This window comes from Pezoporus flaviventris, unplaced genomic scaffold, assembly GCF_033815535.1.
Source record: "Pezoporus flaviventris isolate CSIRO_AGI_PZ_B2104156 unplaced genomic scaffold, CSIRO_AGI_Pfla_v1 ptg000081l, whole genome shotgun sequence".
Classification (NCBI taxonomy): domain Eukaryota; kingdom Metazoa; phylum Chordata; class Aves; order Psittaciformes; family Psittacidae; genus Pezoporus; species Pezoporus flaviventris.
In genome coordinates, this window is record NW_026892629.1 from 3,435,554 (window position 1) to 3,455,525 (window position 19,972).

At 41.8% G+C, this 19,972-nt stretch overlaps 1 protein-coding gene across 9 annotated transcripts in view; it reads right to left on the reverse strand.

The window, feature by feature from the left end:
• The window catches only part of L3MBTL3 (L3MBTL histone methyl-lysine binding protein 3), an 81,046-nt gene that overhangs the window by 60,292 nt on the left and 782 nt on the right, over positions 1–19,972 (reverse strand). For 2 of the 9 annotated variants that reach the window (XM_061474996.1, XM_061474995.1), the window contains exons 1-2: positions 18,169–18,375; positions 10,103–10,214 (exon numbers count right to left, since the gene is read on the reverse strand). In XM_061474996.1, coding sequence (XP_061330980.1) covers positions 10,103–10,204 — 102 coding nt within the window. In that variant the 5' untranslated portion in view covers positions 10,205–10,214; positions 18,169–18,375. Of the gene's footprint in view, positions 1–10,102; positions 10,215–14,910; positions 15,300–15,349; positions 17,423–17,657; positions 18,017–18,168; positions 18,376–18,854; positions 19,009–19,972 lie in introns of those variants that run through there. The other 7 variants (XM_061475000.1, XM_061474999.1, XM_061475003.1 and 4 more) reach the window with 6 other exon arrangements.

The following is a 19,972-nucleotide window of genomic DNA, read 5'->3' on the forward strand; positions in this document are numbered from 1 at the left end:
ACACTAGACATATGTTCCTCCTTCACTGTGGTCCCCTGTGGTATGCAAGGATGTCACTCTGGCTACTGCAGTGACCTACCGGCCCTTCTCGCTTCAGATGACTGACTGACAGGCGTCAAACCTGATGAAAGGCTCATGACTGCAGGGAAGCCTGCTCCCAGCTACCCTTTCACTGGAGTGTGTTCATGGCAGCAAGAGCCAAACCATTAAGGAAGCAGCTCTTTAACAGCTGGGCTACCACACCAAGATGGGTGCAGCAATGGAGAATAACCAGTCAGCACTGCCTTAGCAAGCAGGAGAACATAACCACGCGGCAGCATGCTGCCTCATCTGACCTCTGTATCTCCTGCTTTTGCCCACAGCCTCAGTGTCAGAGGCCTCCAGCTCCTGTTTGGACACAGACTCGAAGGAGATATGCCTGCTTTCCTTCATTGCTTCCCTAATTAAAGCTTTAGCATTACTGTGCATGCTGAGCTCTCCATAGCTGAACAGAAAAATGCCTCAGACCTGCGGAATGGGACTCTGGCTTTAGCTGGTGAGGAAAAGCAATGAAAACCTTGTGACAGAGGTTAATTGCTTAAAACCAGGACAAATAGAGGTACAGAGCAGCACGCTGCACAAAGCTATCACATGGTAAGAGCTGCCAGAGCAATGTGCCAGCTAGTGTCTACTGTTGGAAATGTGACAAAAGGGAGCTACAGTAACGGTAGTTTATGTTTCTATGAAAAAAATTAGCACTTTTGTAAGCCTCTTCTATTTAGAAAGTAAGGAAAAAAAAAACCCAAAATGTTTCTTCTATTTTTGGCGACCCAAGCCAAAACATATTAACAGCAGTGCTCCCATATATTTCCTTAGGCGTCTTGACAGTCTGGAAGTTTGCAGCAGGTGATACAGAGGAAAGAAAATAGTGACATTGAGCTTACTTCTGAGGATGGATCCATAGCTTTCTGAGAAGTAAAAATTTGGGTTTAAATCACAGAACTCCTTAAGTAAAAGTGTAAATTTGCACTGGATAAAGGGATTTTCTTTAAATCTGTCTTCATTAAGGCAAACAGTAAAATTTCCTTTGATGGAAACAAACTCAGGCCATTATCAAATACTTTTAAAATGATCTCACAAAAAAACCCTGATTTTTGTCACTTCAGTGTTTAAAAGACAGTAAATTATAAAGCTTATGGGGTATGAATTTAATCCACTTGACTTTGACAAGTCAAATACTTGTTTGCAAATTTTAAGTAACCTCTTAAGAAGATAATTTTCTATGCCACCCAATTAAGCCAATGGTCTTTTAACACAAATATATCATAAACTGAGCTGGCAGGATGAATCCAACTGTGAGTTAAGTATACAACACAAACTTACTTAGCTGCCTTGTTTAAAAGTTTCCACGAGGACCAAAAGGGAATTAAACAGTAGTTTCCACCTAAACATCATTAGAGAGTCTTTCCACTCAAGAGCTGAGATACATTTTCACATTCTGAGGAAATGATGCCCTGATATACCAGGATTTCAGCTTATATGACAGTTAATTTCATCCCCAAGAACATTTTAATATTCATAGAACAAATATAGAACACACTGAGGGAAATGAAGGCTTAAATAAATAATAATCAAACATTATACTTTCTGAACAATTTCTTTCTACCCACATGGTAAGTTCTTCTACAGGGATCAAAATTGCTATGAATACAACCTTAGAAAAAACAATTAAAATCGTGTTAAAATTTACACAGGATAGGAACAAGTATCATAAGTCACTGAGATTAAGCCTTTGTTTACTGCAGGCAATAGTTCCACATAAAGTATTGCATAAATGTTTCAGTTGCAATGGAGGAACAGCCAGTTTTCTGTTACCAGTGCCTCTACTGAGTGTCCATTCCTGAATTTCTTTCTCAGAAAACCTTCTTCTAACTTTTTACATAGCTCTAGTACCCCAGCACTTACTATGGGTATATATTTGAAGCAAGGAATTATTACCCTGAAACTTAATTTTATTAGGCTGAGCACAAGCTCCTTCTGCTCTTCTTGTGGACTTCTGCCGTCCCTTTTCCTGTGGCTTTAGAACCTTTCCATTTCTAATGGAAATTCTTTGCCTCACCATGCAGGCTGGAAGGCACTCCATAGTTTTATGTAGAGGGAATTATATGTTAAAAGGGCTTTCAGTTCTCTTTCTCCACATTTCCAAAAATACGCTGTGCATTTGTCACTACGTGGGATAAAAATATATTTGCAAATAATGTGAAATGTCTATCATATTGCAGATTAATTCTTAGAAACTCAAACCTGTTGGGAAGAAATACATAAAATCTAGTTTCAAATTGAGTCTCCGCTGCTGCATATCTCTGTTTGCTGTTACTTGTGCCCTTTTAACAGTATATAAGGCCTCATCAGTACCCACAGAGATCAAATCAGAATAAAGGCTGCTACTGTTTCATACAAGATGAAAATGCATTTTGGGAGAACAGGCAGTAAGGAAAAGGAATAAAAAAGAAGAACAATCAAAGTGCAAAGGACAAAAAGGAAGAGAAAAACCAACGCATCTTAATGCATTGCTTTAAAATAAATTAAACAGCCAACAGTACCATCTACTGGGCAAGTTAAGGACAAAGAGTGCATTGCAATGAAGACAATTGTGTTGCTGCATTCTGACAGTAACATTTAAGAACAAAACTCATCTTGACCCCCGCAACAGTTTGAGTGTGGACTAGCTCAGAAGGGCCCTGCAAAATTTGTATTACCCAAAACAAAAGTAAATTGAGTAAACACTTTTATGTCCACGAAGTAACTACACTTAAAGAAGCAGAGTTATATAACAGTCTGCCAAGAGGACCGATAACTAGGACTCCACAGTGATACAAGCCAAAGAACTACACTCAGATCTCTGGTTAGCAAGCAGTTACCATCACTCTTGATTTTAATCACCATACAGTGATTTCAGTAGGACTGCTCAGATAAATCAGAGCCTTTCAGGCACTTTACAGCTCCTCCTCTCTTTAAAGCAGAGGAATTGCCTATAGACATTGTATTGTCCAACCACATTCTGCTATAAGCCAAACTATTTTTTTTTTACATATTACTTAAGTTGAATAACTTAGTAAATGCCAGAACTTGTCCATTCAACCATTCTCATCTTCTGTGTATGTGTGATAAAGTCTTCAAAGGCTTCATTTACATGATCACATACTATTTTTTTCCAGAGAACCCCTGCCTCAGGCAGGGGCTGGATAGCATTGAGAAAATGAAGCAGCTGTTGGGTATTTCTGTGTTCTTTCTTCAAGCAGTAAGGCTAGTCTTTTTTACTCTACACAGTTTGAAAGTAGAATGACGATTTATTTTCTTTGAAAAAAAACCAAAACAAAACACTGAAATAACAAAGAGCATGTATCTAAAAAAGGATTTAGGAACTCTAGCAATTACTGTTACAATGCAGTGCAAAGTAATTCCTGGAACAAAATTTGTTCTCAGCCACTTACGAAAAAAAAAAGAAAAGTATCTCTTCCTAGCTCTTCACCCTTCTCAGTACTCTGCTCCCAGCTTATTTCAAAGCACGCAGCAAGCATGTGACCACTCATGCCTACCTGGTCACAAAATTTTGACTTTTTCAGGTATAAAGAAGGTTAGGGGGATGTGTCCCTGCACCTGACTATTCCTCTTCGCTAATGATGAGAAGGTATCCTGCAGCACACTCCTGCTCTGTAAGTATGGCTAAAAACAAACAACTTTAAGTAGGATCCCCGGCTATTTAGAGCTCCTTAAATCATAACTGGCAGAGATTAAAATCCACATCATGACCAAGGGGCAGGGCCAAACCTCCTCTCACTGGGTTGATGCTGAAAGAAACAATCTTTGATTAGTTTTAAGATGCTTCAGTTACACTGCAATAGGCTAATCCTGAAGTAACTGAGTAGAGAGAACAAAAAAGATTTCTTCCTATCTGGGCAGGCATAAGCAGGCAAGGATTATAATCATATTACAACCTTAAAAACAAACAAACAAACAAACAAACATTGTCTCATCACTTTTGAACTGAAAGCATAGGTACCATCAGGAAATATACACCGTTAGCAAGAGACTGATGTTTCCCTAGCAAATCGCTGATAGCTCAGCTGTCTTTGCAGTAATACTTGTCTACTTAGACACTCCTCAGGCTCCTTCAATCTCCGCCCTCCACCCCGAATGCTCAAGAATTATCTTAGTACTAGAGGGCTTCTCAATGATTTCTCTCCATTGCAAACTCAGTCTGCCTTATTATCTCCACTTGAGTGGGAAATTGCAGCGAAACAGACTTTCTTAAGGTGACATATATATCAGCGACAGAGCCAGAAGTCAAGGCCTGCCAAGACGACACTTACGGATCCAGAAATTGACCTACAAAGCAACCCTCTCTGAGTTAATTTGGGCAGAATATTTCAAAATACCAAACACTAATACCTCATGGGGAACCCAAGCAAGTTACAAATAAAAAATGAATGGCTACCTGCCAAAGTTTTGGTTTCAGAAAGTTGTTCAGCCCACACAGGAAAGCTGTAATAGAAGCAAGTGCAGCACTAAGCTTTCCTGTATGGGATTTACCTGCATTAATCATAAAATTATTCCTTTTCCTTCCTGAAATCCTCTGCCTAGTTATTTACACATCTAAAAGCATCCACAGCAAACGACACAGTACGTTTTGAAGTAAAATAGCAAGTGATCCCTTAACTGAAGACTCTACCATGACTACACATGAGGAAGCCCAACTAAAGATCCAAAGGTAAATCTAATTCTGGCATTTCTGGCTTTGAAGTTTTAGCAATTTTAATAGTGAAACTTCCTTTCTTTTATTTTTTAAAATAAGGCAAAATCATTTTATGACAGTACAAAGTTTTATCCAGAAACCTATGGCAATGAAATACCTTTGCACTAAAAAAGCACTATGCTTAGTTACTGCTTGAGAAACTACCGATATTTCTGACATATAATCCTGTGAGAAAAAAAAGTGTTTTCAAGATGTTAATTATCTCAAGCAAGCTTGAATGCAATTTCAGAATGGGCAGGTGGAAGAATGTATCTTACGCCCTTGAGTCGTTGCACGTATGCATCCAGAAACACTCTGAATCACCATTACCTTCTTTACAATGCAGCTGGAAATACCAAACACCAGCGATCATTATTCCACCATTCATGGTCCACTATCATAGTTAGTTTCCTATGGTATCAGCTGCCCAGCCTTATTTATTTCTTTAATTTGTTCATCATATTTTCTTTTCTTTTTTCTTTTTTTTTTTTCTTCCCCTTCAAGCACAATTTGCAATCTGGAAATAATGACCAAAATTCTGTCCATGCAGTATATAATAGCTCACTTTCCAAACACAAGCACTAGAAAACTCATTACGAAGTATTTCATAAACTTCTGTCACTGCAGTAGGAAGTGACTGTAAATTATTACAGCTTTTCCAATTTAATGAGTACATTTAAATCTTGAAGTGATGGTGTTACTGTGTGCACTCAGCACAGAGATTTAAAAAAAAAAAAAAAGAAAGAGAAAAGAGAAGTGTATTTCACATTTACATTCACACCATGCAGAGTAACTGGTAAGCACTGATGTTTTTCAGATGAGCATACATTACTTAGCCTGCCACATGAAGGCATTCTGTAATTTGTAAACTATTTTAAACTCTACTGGAATTCAAGTTTTCTGTTTATTTAAACATCTTCAAAGAACTAATATACAATCCCAAAATTTTTGTTCTCAGTCTTTGGTGCATCACCCTGTACAATTTTTAATTCTTCCTGTCCCTCCTGTAATTAGAAATTCTAGTGTTTTCCACAACCTGTCACACAGCATGCTCACAGCAGCATTCAAAAAGTATTAACTATTTTATGACTATTTGTGCTAAAGAGTTTCAACAAAATCTGTGCGAGAATGTATTTCTACAGCCTTCCCCAACAACAGATGACAAAAATCTAACCATTAACACTGCCTAAATTAACAGGAAAAGAACATTTCCAGCATTTTATCAATGTGGAAACAGATGTAGGCACAAGAGAATATAGAATGGCTGAGAATGGAGGTTTGGTATCTGACTTGATTCCCTTGCTTTGATGAGACTGGGAAGCGAGTGCCCCCTGGTGCAGAAACGTCTGGTAGGCATGAAACCGCCCATCGGACTTTGTAACAAAAAGTAACTCATTTTCTTGTTTCTGATTTAGTTGTTCTTCTGTATCATAAGAAAAGCTAAATTTAAGCAATAAGAAAACACTGAGAAAAGTTATTTATGTTTCAAGCATTTTACTTGCTTTAAAATAGTTTTTCATTCACAGATGAAATAATATTCAAAAAAATGAAGTGGTTCTTAAAAAGAATGGTTGCTCAGATAGACCTCCCTGTAACCTGACAAGGCTGGATAGTGATACAGCACACAAGAAAGACATTTCCTTAAAAGTGCATTATGTAAAAAGAAGCACGAAGCTACATCATGCAAGCAGTAAAGACAACCAAACGCCATATGACTTACATGACTAAAGATAAAAAGTTCAAGTAGGTAAATCCCAAAATGTCAATATTAAAAAGTAGCATTTCAAATTATTGGCGTACGTTTAACTTAAAGCATGCTCACAAAATGCAGTTTAAAAGACAGTTTTCCCCAACATTCTGTGAAGGGACTAAATATGAGAATGTAAGCAAAACATTGTCTGCAATGAATAGTTCAGCTATTGCTTATTATTATAAAAAAAAAAAACAAGCACTCTAATCTATCACCAAGCTGTAATCTTTGGATTTGTGCATCTTGCTAGTAGTGTTTTCACTGGATTTTTCAATTGCATTTCAATGTAAATACATGGCAATGGTTTAATATCTTTACTGGAATAAGTCTGTTATAATTTTTGAAAGGCACATGCAAGCTTACAAGAACTAACTGCTATGTAAGGCCATTTTCTTTAGGTTCAGGACACAGTATTAAAATACTCTTGTTATCAGGACAGTTCAGGTAAATCATCTGCACTAACTCTTCTGAGAATTCCACAAAGAGCAGAAAATATCTTCCACGATCACATTCACAGTTTCAAGAGATTAGTCACCCTTTCAACCACCAGTATTTCGAAGCAGCCCTGAAAAATGAGTTGTTACAATTATCTCAAAAGCTTAAAAATCCTTACTATTCTAACAGCTCAAATTATTTTGCTATCTATATAAATGCCTAGTCTTTCACCGAGTCTTGGTGCTCCCTGGTCCAGTGATATCTTCAGGCTAATTCTCCATTGTTAGAAAATATTTTTCCTTCAGTCAGTGTAGGAATGACTCAATTTCAATTTCATCCAATAAGCCCTTGCTTTAGAAGACCAGAATGAGCTGTCTGGCCAATTCTCTGTATCTTTCATCATTCTGGATAGATTACCATTGCACCTCTGACTGTGTCTTCCCTAATGGCTGGATCAAACAATCTCTGTCCAAACATACATTTTATTTCCAAATAAAAATGAAAAACCGAAAAACACCACAAACACCTCCCCAGCCTCCAAAAAACCCAACAAAACAAACCACAGAAGAGCAATCTTAAAATTAATCTCATGCTTTTCCTTGAACAGGACATTAGTAAGAACCTTCTTACACAATTTCTTGACGTTACCCTAAGCTACATCTCCTGGTCTCTTCCCTCACTTTGTATGGAAGCTTTCCCATTCCCAACCTAACTAATGACCTAAACTTTGCTTTGGTTTTGTTTCTTTTGACACAGAGTAACCAGAGCTGAATAAAGCAGGCACCAGTGATTTATATGTGATTGTTGTATCTTCCCACATTGTTCTGCTTTGTAATCCTTTCAATATTTGCCCTTCACACAGCGTTGCTTATTAAAACAAAGAAATTTTAAAAAGCTGGACTTTCAAAAAAAAAAAAAAAGGCCAGAATTGGTCAGGGATGTGGAGGCTGGTAATAGCCTTGGCAGCAGTGACCAGGAGATGGTGAAGTCTGAAATCCTGAGAGAAGTGAACAAAATGAATACTGAAGCAGCACTGGACCTCAGGAGAGGCATATTTTGGCTTTTTCAGAGATCTGCTTGGCAGGATCATACTGAAGACTGCTTTAAAGGGTAAAGAGGCCCAGGAAATCTGGATATCTCTCCAGGGAGTTCAAACCAGCAGAATGATGCATGCCAATGTGCACAAATTTAAGTGAAGACGAGTTAAGCTAATATAGATGAAGGCCAACAGGAATTAACTAGGGACTCCTGACTTAGTTCAAATAGAAAAGGAAGCAAGCAGCTGGTGAAATGGGAAATGTTATGCAGAGCAGGTATATAGTGATATTGCTGCAGTGTACAATGATGAAATTAGGAAACCCAAAGCTCAGCTGGAGAAGAAACTGGCAAGGGCAACAACAAAGGCCTCTGTAAGTGTACAGGCAGCAAAACAAATCACCAAATTGGAGGGAGTTGCTGAAGGGCAGGTTTGTGATTCAGAAAGCCTTCGACACACTGAAGAAATGCACTTCAAGATCTCATGAAGGCCTGCAAATGCACACGCAAGGTCCTGCACCTGGGATAGCACAGCTCTAGTACAGTGCACTAGTATAGCCTGCGGGGCAACTATCTGAAAACAGCTTTGCAGAAGACAACCTAAGTGTTGAACATGAATCAGCAATGTGCCCTGGCAGCAAAGGTGGCCACAAGCACCAAAGGCTACTAGCAAGAGGGTAGCCAGCAGGTCAAGGGAACTGATAATTCCCCTCTGTTTAACATTGATGGGACCATACCACTGTGTCCAGTATATGAGAGACACTGACATACTGGAGCAAGTCCAGCAGATGTCCACCAAAACAAGCAGGGGCTACAACAGATAACATGCAAGGAGAAGCTAAGTGAACTTGTTTGCTTGGTCCTAAGAACAGGAGAGATTTTACTGCTGTCTTCCAGTAGTTAATGGGAGGATCGAGAAAGGATGGAGCCAGGTTCTTCTCAGATGAGCACAGGAAATAGAATTCACAGAATTCAGAATTCACAGAGAATTCAAATAAAGTATATAAAAAAAAATAAAAATCACTATGAGGGTAGTCAAATGCTGGAACAGGTTGCCCAGACAGACTATGGTATCCCCAACGCTGCAGATAACCAAATCTGTACTGGACAAGGCCCTGAGGTCCTTATGGTGTCCTGAGGTCCTTTCCAAAGAAAATTATTCTGTGAATGTATTCTATGGTTCTGTGAATAAGAGAAAAAACAGCAACAACAACAACAAACCCCCAACACAAATACACACTCGCAAGATATATGTACTGATTTTCAAACTTTTCTGACTCTTCAACAGAACTTGTATCAGGCATCAAGAGATAAAAAGTTGTTTTAAAAAACACAGATTTTCTTGTGAGATCCCTTAAAAAAAAAAAAAACTATGATAAAACCTCATCAATGTTAGTGTAAATGAAATTATATGAAAATATTGACTATAATCAACAGGAAATAGGCACAAGAAAGTCTCTAATATCGAAACTGTATTTTTAGCTAATGCATCAGAGGACATCTGACAACACAGTAAATAGTATCAGATAAATAAAAAATATTTTGAAAACAAAGCTGTTATTTCTTAAAAAAATAAAACCAGAGTGAAAAATGTAACTGAAAGTACTATTCCAATGTAATTCAAATTTCTAAACTATATCAAAATCAGAAGCATTCACTTTATTCATTTTTCTAGGCACCCACATGACAAAAGCACAGGAAAAAAAAACAAACTATTTTTAGAAATGAAAAGAACTAAGAATATGAGATGTTGAGAGTCAATAACAGTATAAAGATTCTTAGTGATATGGTAATACAATGCTCTAAGTGGACTGAATTTTCACACTTTTGAGATTTCTTCTGGATTTTGTGCACTTGATTACTTCTGTCTATATAGTGAGGCAGCGCTAATTTATGCCTTCCTACGGGGATGACGGCTGTCTGTGCCAGCACCAGAAACTGAATCAAGAAACTCCAGAGCTAAAAGCTAACAGGCTACAGGCTCTTAACTCGAACTGCAGATCCATATTTTATTCATAACACCAGGTACCTACACACCAGCTTGTGAAATACATTCTTTCAGCATTCAACATTTTTATTTCACTTACTAAAAAAATTACGTATCTTACCTTTAGGTCACTTCCTGGCAAAGTACCTATGCCATCCTTCCAGTCCATAGCACTAAATACATCAAACTCTTGACCATTTCCACTAGAGGCAGATTCGTTCATGATGCATGTACTAAAAGAAAAAAAAAAAAAAATTAAAAAAATGAAGATTTTTATCTGAAAATGCTGTAAGTGTCTTAATTCTTGTAACACCAGACATTCTTCAAACGCACTTCATAGTCTGGTATCAAATGTTTCTGTCAGCATGTTGGCAATGTGAACAACTGATGACAGTGGTGATAATACACATTAATGCAATAAAAGGAGAAATCTTTGAAAACCTTAAAAAATAATACCTGTTTAACACACTGGGAGGCTATTAGCGAGGCTATATTGAAAAGAAATGAGAACTTTCAAACTGCAGATAAATTGACAACAACTAAACATACCTCAAGTAAACCTAAAAACCCATTTGTTCCTGGGAAAGCAAGACCCAAGTGCATGCCTAAAATAAATATATTAGGCACTGACTAATAGACCTGCATTCCCTTATTATTTGGTAACATGCTGCTGTGAATGCTTCACCCAAGTTCAATCTGAAATTTCAAAATTAATTTGAGATTGTCTTTCATTTTCACCATCTGACTCAGGAGACTCAAACATTCCTTGTACATACAGTTTCACTAGATCTTGATTTGCATTTATAAGATTTATTTACATGGAGAGAAGCACATATACACCAGAGAAAACTACTACTTTGCAAGAGTTTATTTTACTAGATCCCTCTGTTTCAGACCAGTGAAAGGAGAGAATATTTATCTTCAGAAATACTGGATTTGAACATCCTTTTCTGTAGGCAGAGTTTAAACCAAAAAATTTGTACAAACAGAAGTATATAACACTTGCCACTGACCCCTGACATTGGCCCACCACTTGACAGCATCAGCTACACTGGATTGTAAATGTTTCTAGCAGCCAGTTTTGACTACCATCAACTTCTTCCTTTCCACTTCCTACAAACCCAGCAATCTTTGACTCCGTGGCCTAGCACCTAATTTACTGTCTGTTCAATGTGAAATCTGACTCATTCATTTTCCTCCTGAAGAACTTCTGTGCTACACCTAGAAGCCGAAATAATCTGCAGAAAATTAGCTCCATCTTTGGTTTGTGAACTATTAGCAAAAACTCACCCCTCCATAAATTTACACTTTCTGAACCTTTTCACAAATGCTTTCTAAGCCTCATACTCTGTCTGTAGACTGCAAACTTTTGCTGCAAGTATTGGTATTTGAAATTCAAATAGGTAGAGAGCTTCCTCAGTGCTTGACCTTGTTTTCTAAAATCTAATTTCTAACTTAGGTCCCAGTCCCAAAATCTGTAAATATCTATTAATACGCCCTGGAAATCTGGAATTTAAAAAAAAAAAAAAAAAAAAAAAAAAAAAAAAAAAAAAAAGACTTAGTGGTATTTGTTCACTCACAGATAACAGAAAAAGATGCAAACTAAGCAGAAGTAAACTCAGGTCATCTAGAAGCCTTCTACTGAAAGTCTGAGGGGAAAAATGCTTAGCTAGTTAACCCCGTTGCATGAAAATATAATCCAATTTACATTATTTTAATCAGAAAAATTGTACCAAACGCAGTAACACCACCACAACAGATACTGCTCTAGTTTTGGGTCTACAATGTGGACTCCCTTGTCTTTCTCCTAGGTTTCCTCTATATTCCCAGCAGAATTCTTTAAAACCCTGACCACCACCTTACTCCAGGAATACTTTGGTTACACTAGAGCTGCTACACAGTATCAACCAGGTAACAGGAGCTGGATCCCAGTCAGTAACCACTGCCTAGGGTGAAAGCTTCTACATTCCCCTTATCATACAACAGTAAGGGTTCATAGAAGGCTCTTCGAGAAAACTTTGTGTATTTTACATGACAAGCTTGAAGTTAGAACCACACGACTGTGTCTTCTCCATCTCCAATTTCAGTAATCCTCTGTGAGAAAGTACTGAAAACCATACCATTGATGAACAAAAATTTATTTTAAAATATGTCAATAAATCTGAACAAACTCAGTGCAAACTGAGAAATTCCCAAAACCAACAGACCTTATTTTTTAAAAGCACTTCCAGGCAAGATCTGCCACCCTACCTCAGGGCAGCTCCTGCAATACAGCTTGGGCGATCTCTAATCCAAGAGCATGATACATTGCAGAGCTCAAGCCCACCAAGCATCCAGGCTTCCACACAGCAGCAGACCAGCTCAAGAAGGCTTCCACAAAACTGAACTGCAGCACAATGGAAGAGGCGCAGGCCTTCTCTCAAGAACGCAAAACTCAAGCTGCTAAGGAGTAGCTGAAAAATTGCATCTATCCAGAAACTTGTGAAATTTTGAGGACATCAGTAAACTAGTGCTTATCACGGGTAACAAGCTCCCATGATTACCCTGGCTAAGGAAACACAAAGCTGTGTTCTGTATTAACTAAAGTTTCTAGGTAATCTTAAATTACCACCCTATTTAGAAGACACTTCACTCAATCCTCCTGTAGTTTATTCGTTAGAGAAAACATGTTCCAATGGTTTCTGCAGAAAGCAGGACAGAAGATGGAAAGAGACCCAGGAGGCTGTGGGAAAACACTTCCCAGCAGTGGCTGCTGTCCCATGCAGCAAGGAGCAGCAGACAGGCACTCCATCAAATGCTGGTGTCTCTCAATAGTGCCAATCTTGTTATAGACACACTCTGCAACAGAAAAACACCTACAAAAAAAATGACACGGGGGAAAAAAAGAAAATATAGAGCCCAGCGTACTTAGGCAGGATGCGAACTGTGAAAGTAAAAAAAAAAAAAAATTAAATTGAAAAAAGTTCAGGGCATACTTCTCTCAAGAAAATATACAGATTTTAACTTATTTACACCTAACAAAGGCTCCTCAGGTAACAATCAGCAATAATAATCTATTCCAGTGTTTGATAAGGTACTCATTAGTGTTTCCCTTTTAAAATTAATTCAACATCAAAGACACAATCTGTACTTTCACACACTGCAGCCTTCAGAAGTGTTCTTGGTGGAGATGAAAAGGTCATAGGGCAACACAGATAGAAATTAATTTACCAAAAGGAGTAATATTTAACAAAATATGTTTCCAGCTTTGTTGAGTTTAAACAGATAAAAGATAGGACTATTTCCCTCTGCTAATGATAATGTAGAGTGAGATAGAGACCAATTAAATTGTTACAGCAATAAGATACTAAAAAAGGATGAAATCATAGCAATATATACACCTAAATCACAGAACAAAGAAAACTACCGAATGTCTTACCTACTCTTTTTTTTTTCTTTTCAAGCTCTGATGTAGTTCTTTGAACCAGTGTAACTCTTTCCATAATGATTTCATTTGCTATCATTTCTGTTGCTACACTTCCAGAAAAGCAGTAAAAATATTCAAATAACTAGATAAATAATAATAATAGGTTAACAAGGCAAAGCAACTACAGTAATGTTCCTATGCCTATCACTGAATGCCACCTAACGTGAAGGAAAGGACATAAAAGTAAGAACTTGGAGCAGTCATCTTCCAAAAGCATCTCCAAAATCTATTAGGGATGTAGCTGTATCTCAGTCTTCACAGCCATAAGCTGTAAGATTTATAGAGGAGTTTGCTGCATGTTAATATTTCAACATCAACTTTGGTTTAGACATATGTAATAAATGAATTAAAATAAGCAAGCATGTAAAATAAAATTAGACACATCTCTTAGAAATAACTTTATTTTTGCCAACTGGTTCAACAGTAAATGAGTCCCTCACAGAGGACGTAACAGCACTAAAAATTAGATACTTTCATCTGTTGAAAGACTCTCCAAAGATGTAAAGTGAAGAAATAGGAGAGAATATGCCAATTAAGCTTACAAGTGGTTTTTGAAAAAGCTACAGGGTCACGTACTGAATACATAAAAAAGTAATAGGATACTTTTTTCAGTCAGTGCTTTAAAAACTACCCGATACCTAGCCAAATTTTGAAAATCTAAGGTGCTACCTGTGAAATGTCTGTATGATTTCTAACCAGTGGGGCCAACCCAATACCAGGTCACTGGGCAGCAAAGAGAGGAGGTTTCAGCAGCAAAGCCACCAGTCAGCACTGCCAGACTGGCATAACCGGTCTGCAATGGCATGTCTTTTCTTTTCATGCATCTCTGTGTACTTTTATTTTTACTTTAGAGGATTTCTACAGCCACCATGACAGGACAGCCTAGCAGATTTCCTCCATGCTGGTCCTTTCCCCAGACAACAGCTCTTGAGAGAAGAGGCAAAACTGTCTGTGGAGCCAGAGGAGGTCTTGGTAAGTGGCACCAAGGGTGAGGTCCAAGGAATAAACAGAGGTCCTTATGGAGCCGAGACATGGTCCCTCTTCCCCACAAGGCTCAGTGACACCACCACTGATGGATGTTCAGGAACAAAGGCAACAGGTGAGTTTTATATCCTAACATCACAGATGGTTATTTTGGGCACCTCCAAGGAGGAGGCTGCTTGGTACAGCACCCATGGGCAGAAAAGCCACATTTTCCCTAAACAATAAATCAGGAAAACAAAACAGATCACAAGGGACAACTTGGTGTACCAGATCTGCAAATATACTTACTCTATACTTCTAGACACCAAGGGACAAGTGGATGCTCAGCTTCAGCTTTACTTGACATGTAAGAATGTGAATACTTACCAGGGCTCACTTGTTACACCGCCGAAGCCACACAAAGCAGTAGCTGCCTCTACTTCAGAGAGACTTTGTATTAAGCTAGCTTCATGATGACAGCAAAACCAAAGCCAACTCACTGTAAACCCAGAGGGGAGAGCTCTGTTTTTCTTCTCACAATCCCCTCTTTGGCCTGGGTGCACGCAACACTTGTTTTTTTTAATCACCCTTCATCTTTTTGCACCTTAATCTTCACTGAAAGAAAAACAACCACAACAGGAACAGTGCAGGAAACAGTAAAAAGCTTTGAGGCTATTCACCACATTTTAATATACGCTTTGCTTTATACCTGTTCAATGATTCAACTATTTTTTTGTTTCATTAAAAATGATATCTGTAGATGACACATTTCCTCCCAAGTCTCCTTTTTTTTGTTGTTTAGGAACTACATTACCAGTTCTGCCATTTTTCTGGTCTGTACGCTAAAGAGCTGTTTGAGTAAATTTTACTAATTTGCCAGTTGCTTATGATGTTTATTACCAGTAAGTTAATTTAAAGGTACATAGCTTCTATACACACTCACAAAGGGACGACAGCTTAAAAATCTTTGCCATTCTTAACACTTGTTACAGAAAACAGACCAGATTTCCAGTTGATGAGGTCCCTTCAGCATTATTTCTTCTTCTTTATCTGTTGCTACTCTTCTGCCTGCTAGATTCTTCAGGGGTATTGTGTCTGTTTGTTCCTGCTTCCCAATACTTTAGCTTAAAACCTTTTTCCTCACAGGATGAATCTGGACATAGATGCATTCAAAATGCTGTGAAGCCCGAGTCTGCACTAGTGCTAAAGGAGATTCATGCTGTTCTCACCTGAGTCTTACCTTTGTCAGCAAGCTAATACAGGTATTGCTGTAGCATCGCTAGAAAGAAACGGGGTAACACAGTTACATGTAGCTTCATCTACCACCTCATTTTCAAATATCCACAGAACTGTACAGTAACAAGTTACCCAATATCAAAGCTATCCCATCATCTAATGAAACAAACCACTAACAACTTTCATCTTGTTCATAAAGAACCTGCACTTCACACCAAAAATTATTTCCTCTGCAATGCTTTCATGGCTTTTATTTCTGTTATTGTCTGTGCAGGCCTCGGTGGAGGTTTAACCTACTCAGATAGCAACACCTGAGTACAACAACTCTGAAAAGTCTTGGTTTCTCTTAACTCCTTGAACCAAGCACAGAAAGTTACAGAAAATTTCTGCCTTTGTGTATCTGTGACCCCTTTCCTGTGCAGACACTTCCTTGAGAGGAACTGTGATGCACCAGATCTTCTCACAGAATATCTATCACCTGACCTATTTCATATTGTTATTTTTTACACAAAGTTAATTCAATGTATGTCTGAAGGCTCCTTTTGTCTGACTCATGACCTGCTCTTCCTCTTCTGCCAGTTCTCAGCAGCTTCCATGAGCTCTGCTGTCCTTTTAACAATTAATTCACCTTTTTCTAGCTCCTAAATATACTCAACAGGCTACTGCATTTAGAGACCTTCCCTTCTCCCTCATAAAGAGTTCAATTCTCCCATTGCAATGAGCAGTCTTACCATTGGACCACTAATAAGCTACAACTATGCACACACACTATCAAACTTCTCAGGAAGCCCCATGCCAGGTAATGACTGGGTCCTCACACCCACCACTCGCAATCCATCATCCTTACCAGCAGTATTTAAAAACCCAGACAGTAAATGGAATAGCCCACAAAAAGTCAACAGCCTCTCTTCACAGAATAGGTGATGCCCAATAAAACTGAACAAGTCAGAGGAAAAGGACTCATCACATAATCATTTTCTTAAGTTGCTAGAACTTTTGAAAGCAGCAGTAGAAAAACTCATTAAGCTGAAGGTGAAACATACACCACAACAACACACAAAACCAGAGTTCACTTCAATTGTCCAACTGTCAACAAAAAACATCCAAGATGATTGGTTTGGGCACCTTCATTAGAGCACCAGTTTAGGAGAAGACCAACTGTATCACAGTCAAAACTGCTGAAGTCACACCAGGAAAAAATGAATACCCGCACCACCCGATTTAAGCAGAGTGCTTTACTGCGTTCAGCTGGCGGTTTCAGGGAGTTTCTCTCTGACAGATATTCATCACACAAACTTCTGTGAACCTGATAACTTCCTTGGTAAAACGCACCAGTTTCCTGAACAGCTTTGAAATTTGCATTGAGAAAACTGTGCCACAATCCTGAATGCAGACTATTTCCGAAAACAGCACAAGCTGAAGTTTTTGTATCCCGAGTTTTATTTATGCTCACCACCTGATTTTTAGCACCCACGACTAAGCACCCATTCATGAGTAGAAACAAACAGCAAAAACGGTCAGTCCAACGCCACTCAACCACACGAGGGAAATTAAGAAGGAAAACAGAAAAAAGTGAAAATGGAACTAGTGGTACCCTTCACTGTAAAGCTTACACACACACCCATGCTATTAATTAAGTACAGGTAATTTAACACCATGGAAAAGGCTGTGACCCTCGGCACCCGGGGAGGCTGCCGCATCTCCAGGGGCCTCCTTCCCCAGCCGCGCTACCCGCTGCCGCTCGCACCGCGCTCTCCACTGGGACAAGCGACACGACCACGGGGCGCGCCCCGCGCAGCTCCCCACGCAGGCCGTGGGCCGGGCCCACCCGCGGCGAGGCGGCTGGGAGCTGGCGGGCCCGGGTCGCGGCCGACCCGGAGCCTGCCCTGCCTCCCTCCCTCCCGCCTTCCTTCCCTCCCTCCCGGCGCGGCGCAGCGCGGCAGCCGGAACGCGGCGGCGAGGCCCGGCGGGCGCGGCCGCCGCTCCCCGGCGCCGGCAGCCCGCGGCCTACCACCAGAGGTCCCTCCTTGGCCAGTTTTGCGGCGTGTTTTCGCTGCACTTGAAACTTTCTGGAGAAAACCCGGGCTCAGGTCCGCGTCTTCCCCAGGCTCGGACAGAACCTCCGAGACAAAAGCGCCCGCCCGGCCGAATCCTGCGCGGAGCGCTCGGGGAAAGCGGTTCTCAAGTTGTTCCGTTTCTCTCCTGAATTTGCCTTCCCACACACACCCCCACCGGGGGCAATTAAAGGCAGCGGAGGGGGAGTGCCCCTGCCCGGAGAGGGGGCGAGCGCCGTGCAAGGGGGTTGGAGAGGAACTGGGTGTTAAATGTTCCTGAGGAAGTTGCACAACGAGAGAGGGACTCTGCTTGTTTACCGGGTCCTTGGCTTTTTTAACTCCCAGCCCTACCCCCCCCCCCCCCCCCCGCCTCCTTCCGCCCCCCCGAGAACGGAATCCGGGAAAAGGAGGCTCTTTCCTAGGGGAAAGGAGAAAAAAACATATATTTGAAAATTGAAAAAATGTTACCTTCTCCTCCCTCCTCCCCTCCCCCAGCGCGGAGGAGGAGGAGGAGGAGGGGGGCGAGCTCTCTCTTTTTTCCTAGGAAACTGTTGGGGTTTGCTCCCCGGCCGCTCGGAGCCGATCCCCGCGCATCCCTCGGCGGCGAGGTCGCCCCTTCCCGAGGGCGGGGCGGGCACACACCGCCCCCAGAGGGCTCGCCCCCCGCCAGCCCCGCAGCCGCCAGCGCCCGGCCCCGTGCTACAACTTTTTCTCTCACGCTCTCGTGTGCGCCCGCTCCGACGGGTAAAGGGGGAAAAGCCATGGCGGTGGGCAGCGGGCTCCACTGCGGCCCCGGCGCGGCGCCCCCCCCCCTCGGGCGCTGCCGCCCCGGCGGCCTCTCCCGAACCCCGGCCCCGGCTCCGCCGGAGCGCCTTCCCGTCGTCCGCCTCCACCCCCCATCCCTCCAAAAATCGCTTTCCGCTTTCCCCCGGCCAACAAAACACCACCTCACACACGTTAGCGAGAACAAGTGTGCCCATATCCTGTTATGTGCACCGGCTGCGAGGACGGGGAGGGAGACACGCTTGTGCGCGGGGGCCGCTCCCCCAGCCCGGCCGCACTCCAGCCGAGAGCGCGCAACTTCACAGGAAAGCCGCGTCCTATTCCCTGCCCCCAGCCCTCCTCACCACCCCCCCAGCAAAATGCGCACTCACGTGTATGTGCACTCACATACACCGCCGGCACCCCGGGGCAGCCCCTGGAGCCCCCCAGGCCGGCCCGCGGAGCCGCCGGCGGTGACAGACGCCGGCCCCGCCGCCACCCGCAGCCCGGAGCGGGCAGGGGCCGCTCGCCGCCGCCTCGCGTGTCTGCCGCAGCGCAGCGAGCGCCGCGCACGCACCGCACAGAGGCAGGAACTGAGCACTCGAGCTAAAAGACTTTTTTTTTCGCCTCTTAAAAAAAAAAAAAATGCTAGAAGCTTTTTTTTTTTTTTTTGGTATGTGTATGTGTGTGCAAACTTTCCCCAAAATGGCGGAAATTGGGAGATGATTATATTTTAAATATCTCTCGCACACAATCACACAAAGTGCAGGAGCGACGGAAAACACAAACTCCGCTGAGCGCTGAAGAGGCCTTCGCACACGGGAACCCACGGCACATTCAACCGGTATATCCCGGCAGCCGCCACCTCCCGCCGCTTCCGACCGAAAAACAACCCTGGGCTCCTTCACACCCCTCTCCGCTGAGCATTGCCCCCTCGCAGCCCGCACTTCTCCACGTCCTTCAGTCTGTGTGAACAAAGAGCCGGGGCTGGAGAGGGGGGGCTCGAGTGGCAGCGAGCCCCCTCCCTCCTTCCTTCTTTCCATCCTCCCCTCCTTCGCTCCCAGTCCGGCGCTCACACGCACACCCGTGTCCGTGTCCGCGTCCCCCCTCCCCCCCCCCCCCCCCGCCGCTGCACCCGCATCACATTGTTCCCAACAGCGCGGCGGTGCCCCGTAAGTGTCATTAAATGGAGCCAACTGACAAGCTCATTGGTGGGGCAAGTCTGCAAAATGTCTCTCCCCTTCCCTTCCCCCTCACTTCGGAACCCACTCCCCCCCCACTCCCCAAAAAGGCCCCCCCAACACATTTCCACAGCTCCCTCCCCCGCAGATAGATATATATGTACATACACATACGTGCGTGCGTGCCCGTGTGCGTATATAAATACACAGCGCATACATCTACCCATGTACACCCTTCGTGTGTTTGGGAAGAGAAAAAGAAATACCAGGCACCTCTCTCTTTCTTTTGTTCCTCTTTCACACTCGCACACTTATGATTTAGTGCGGTC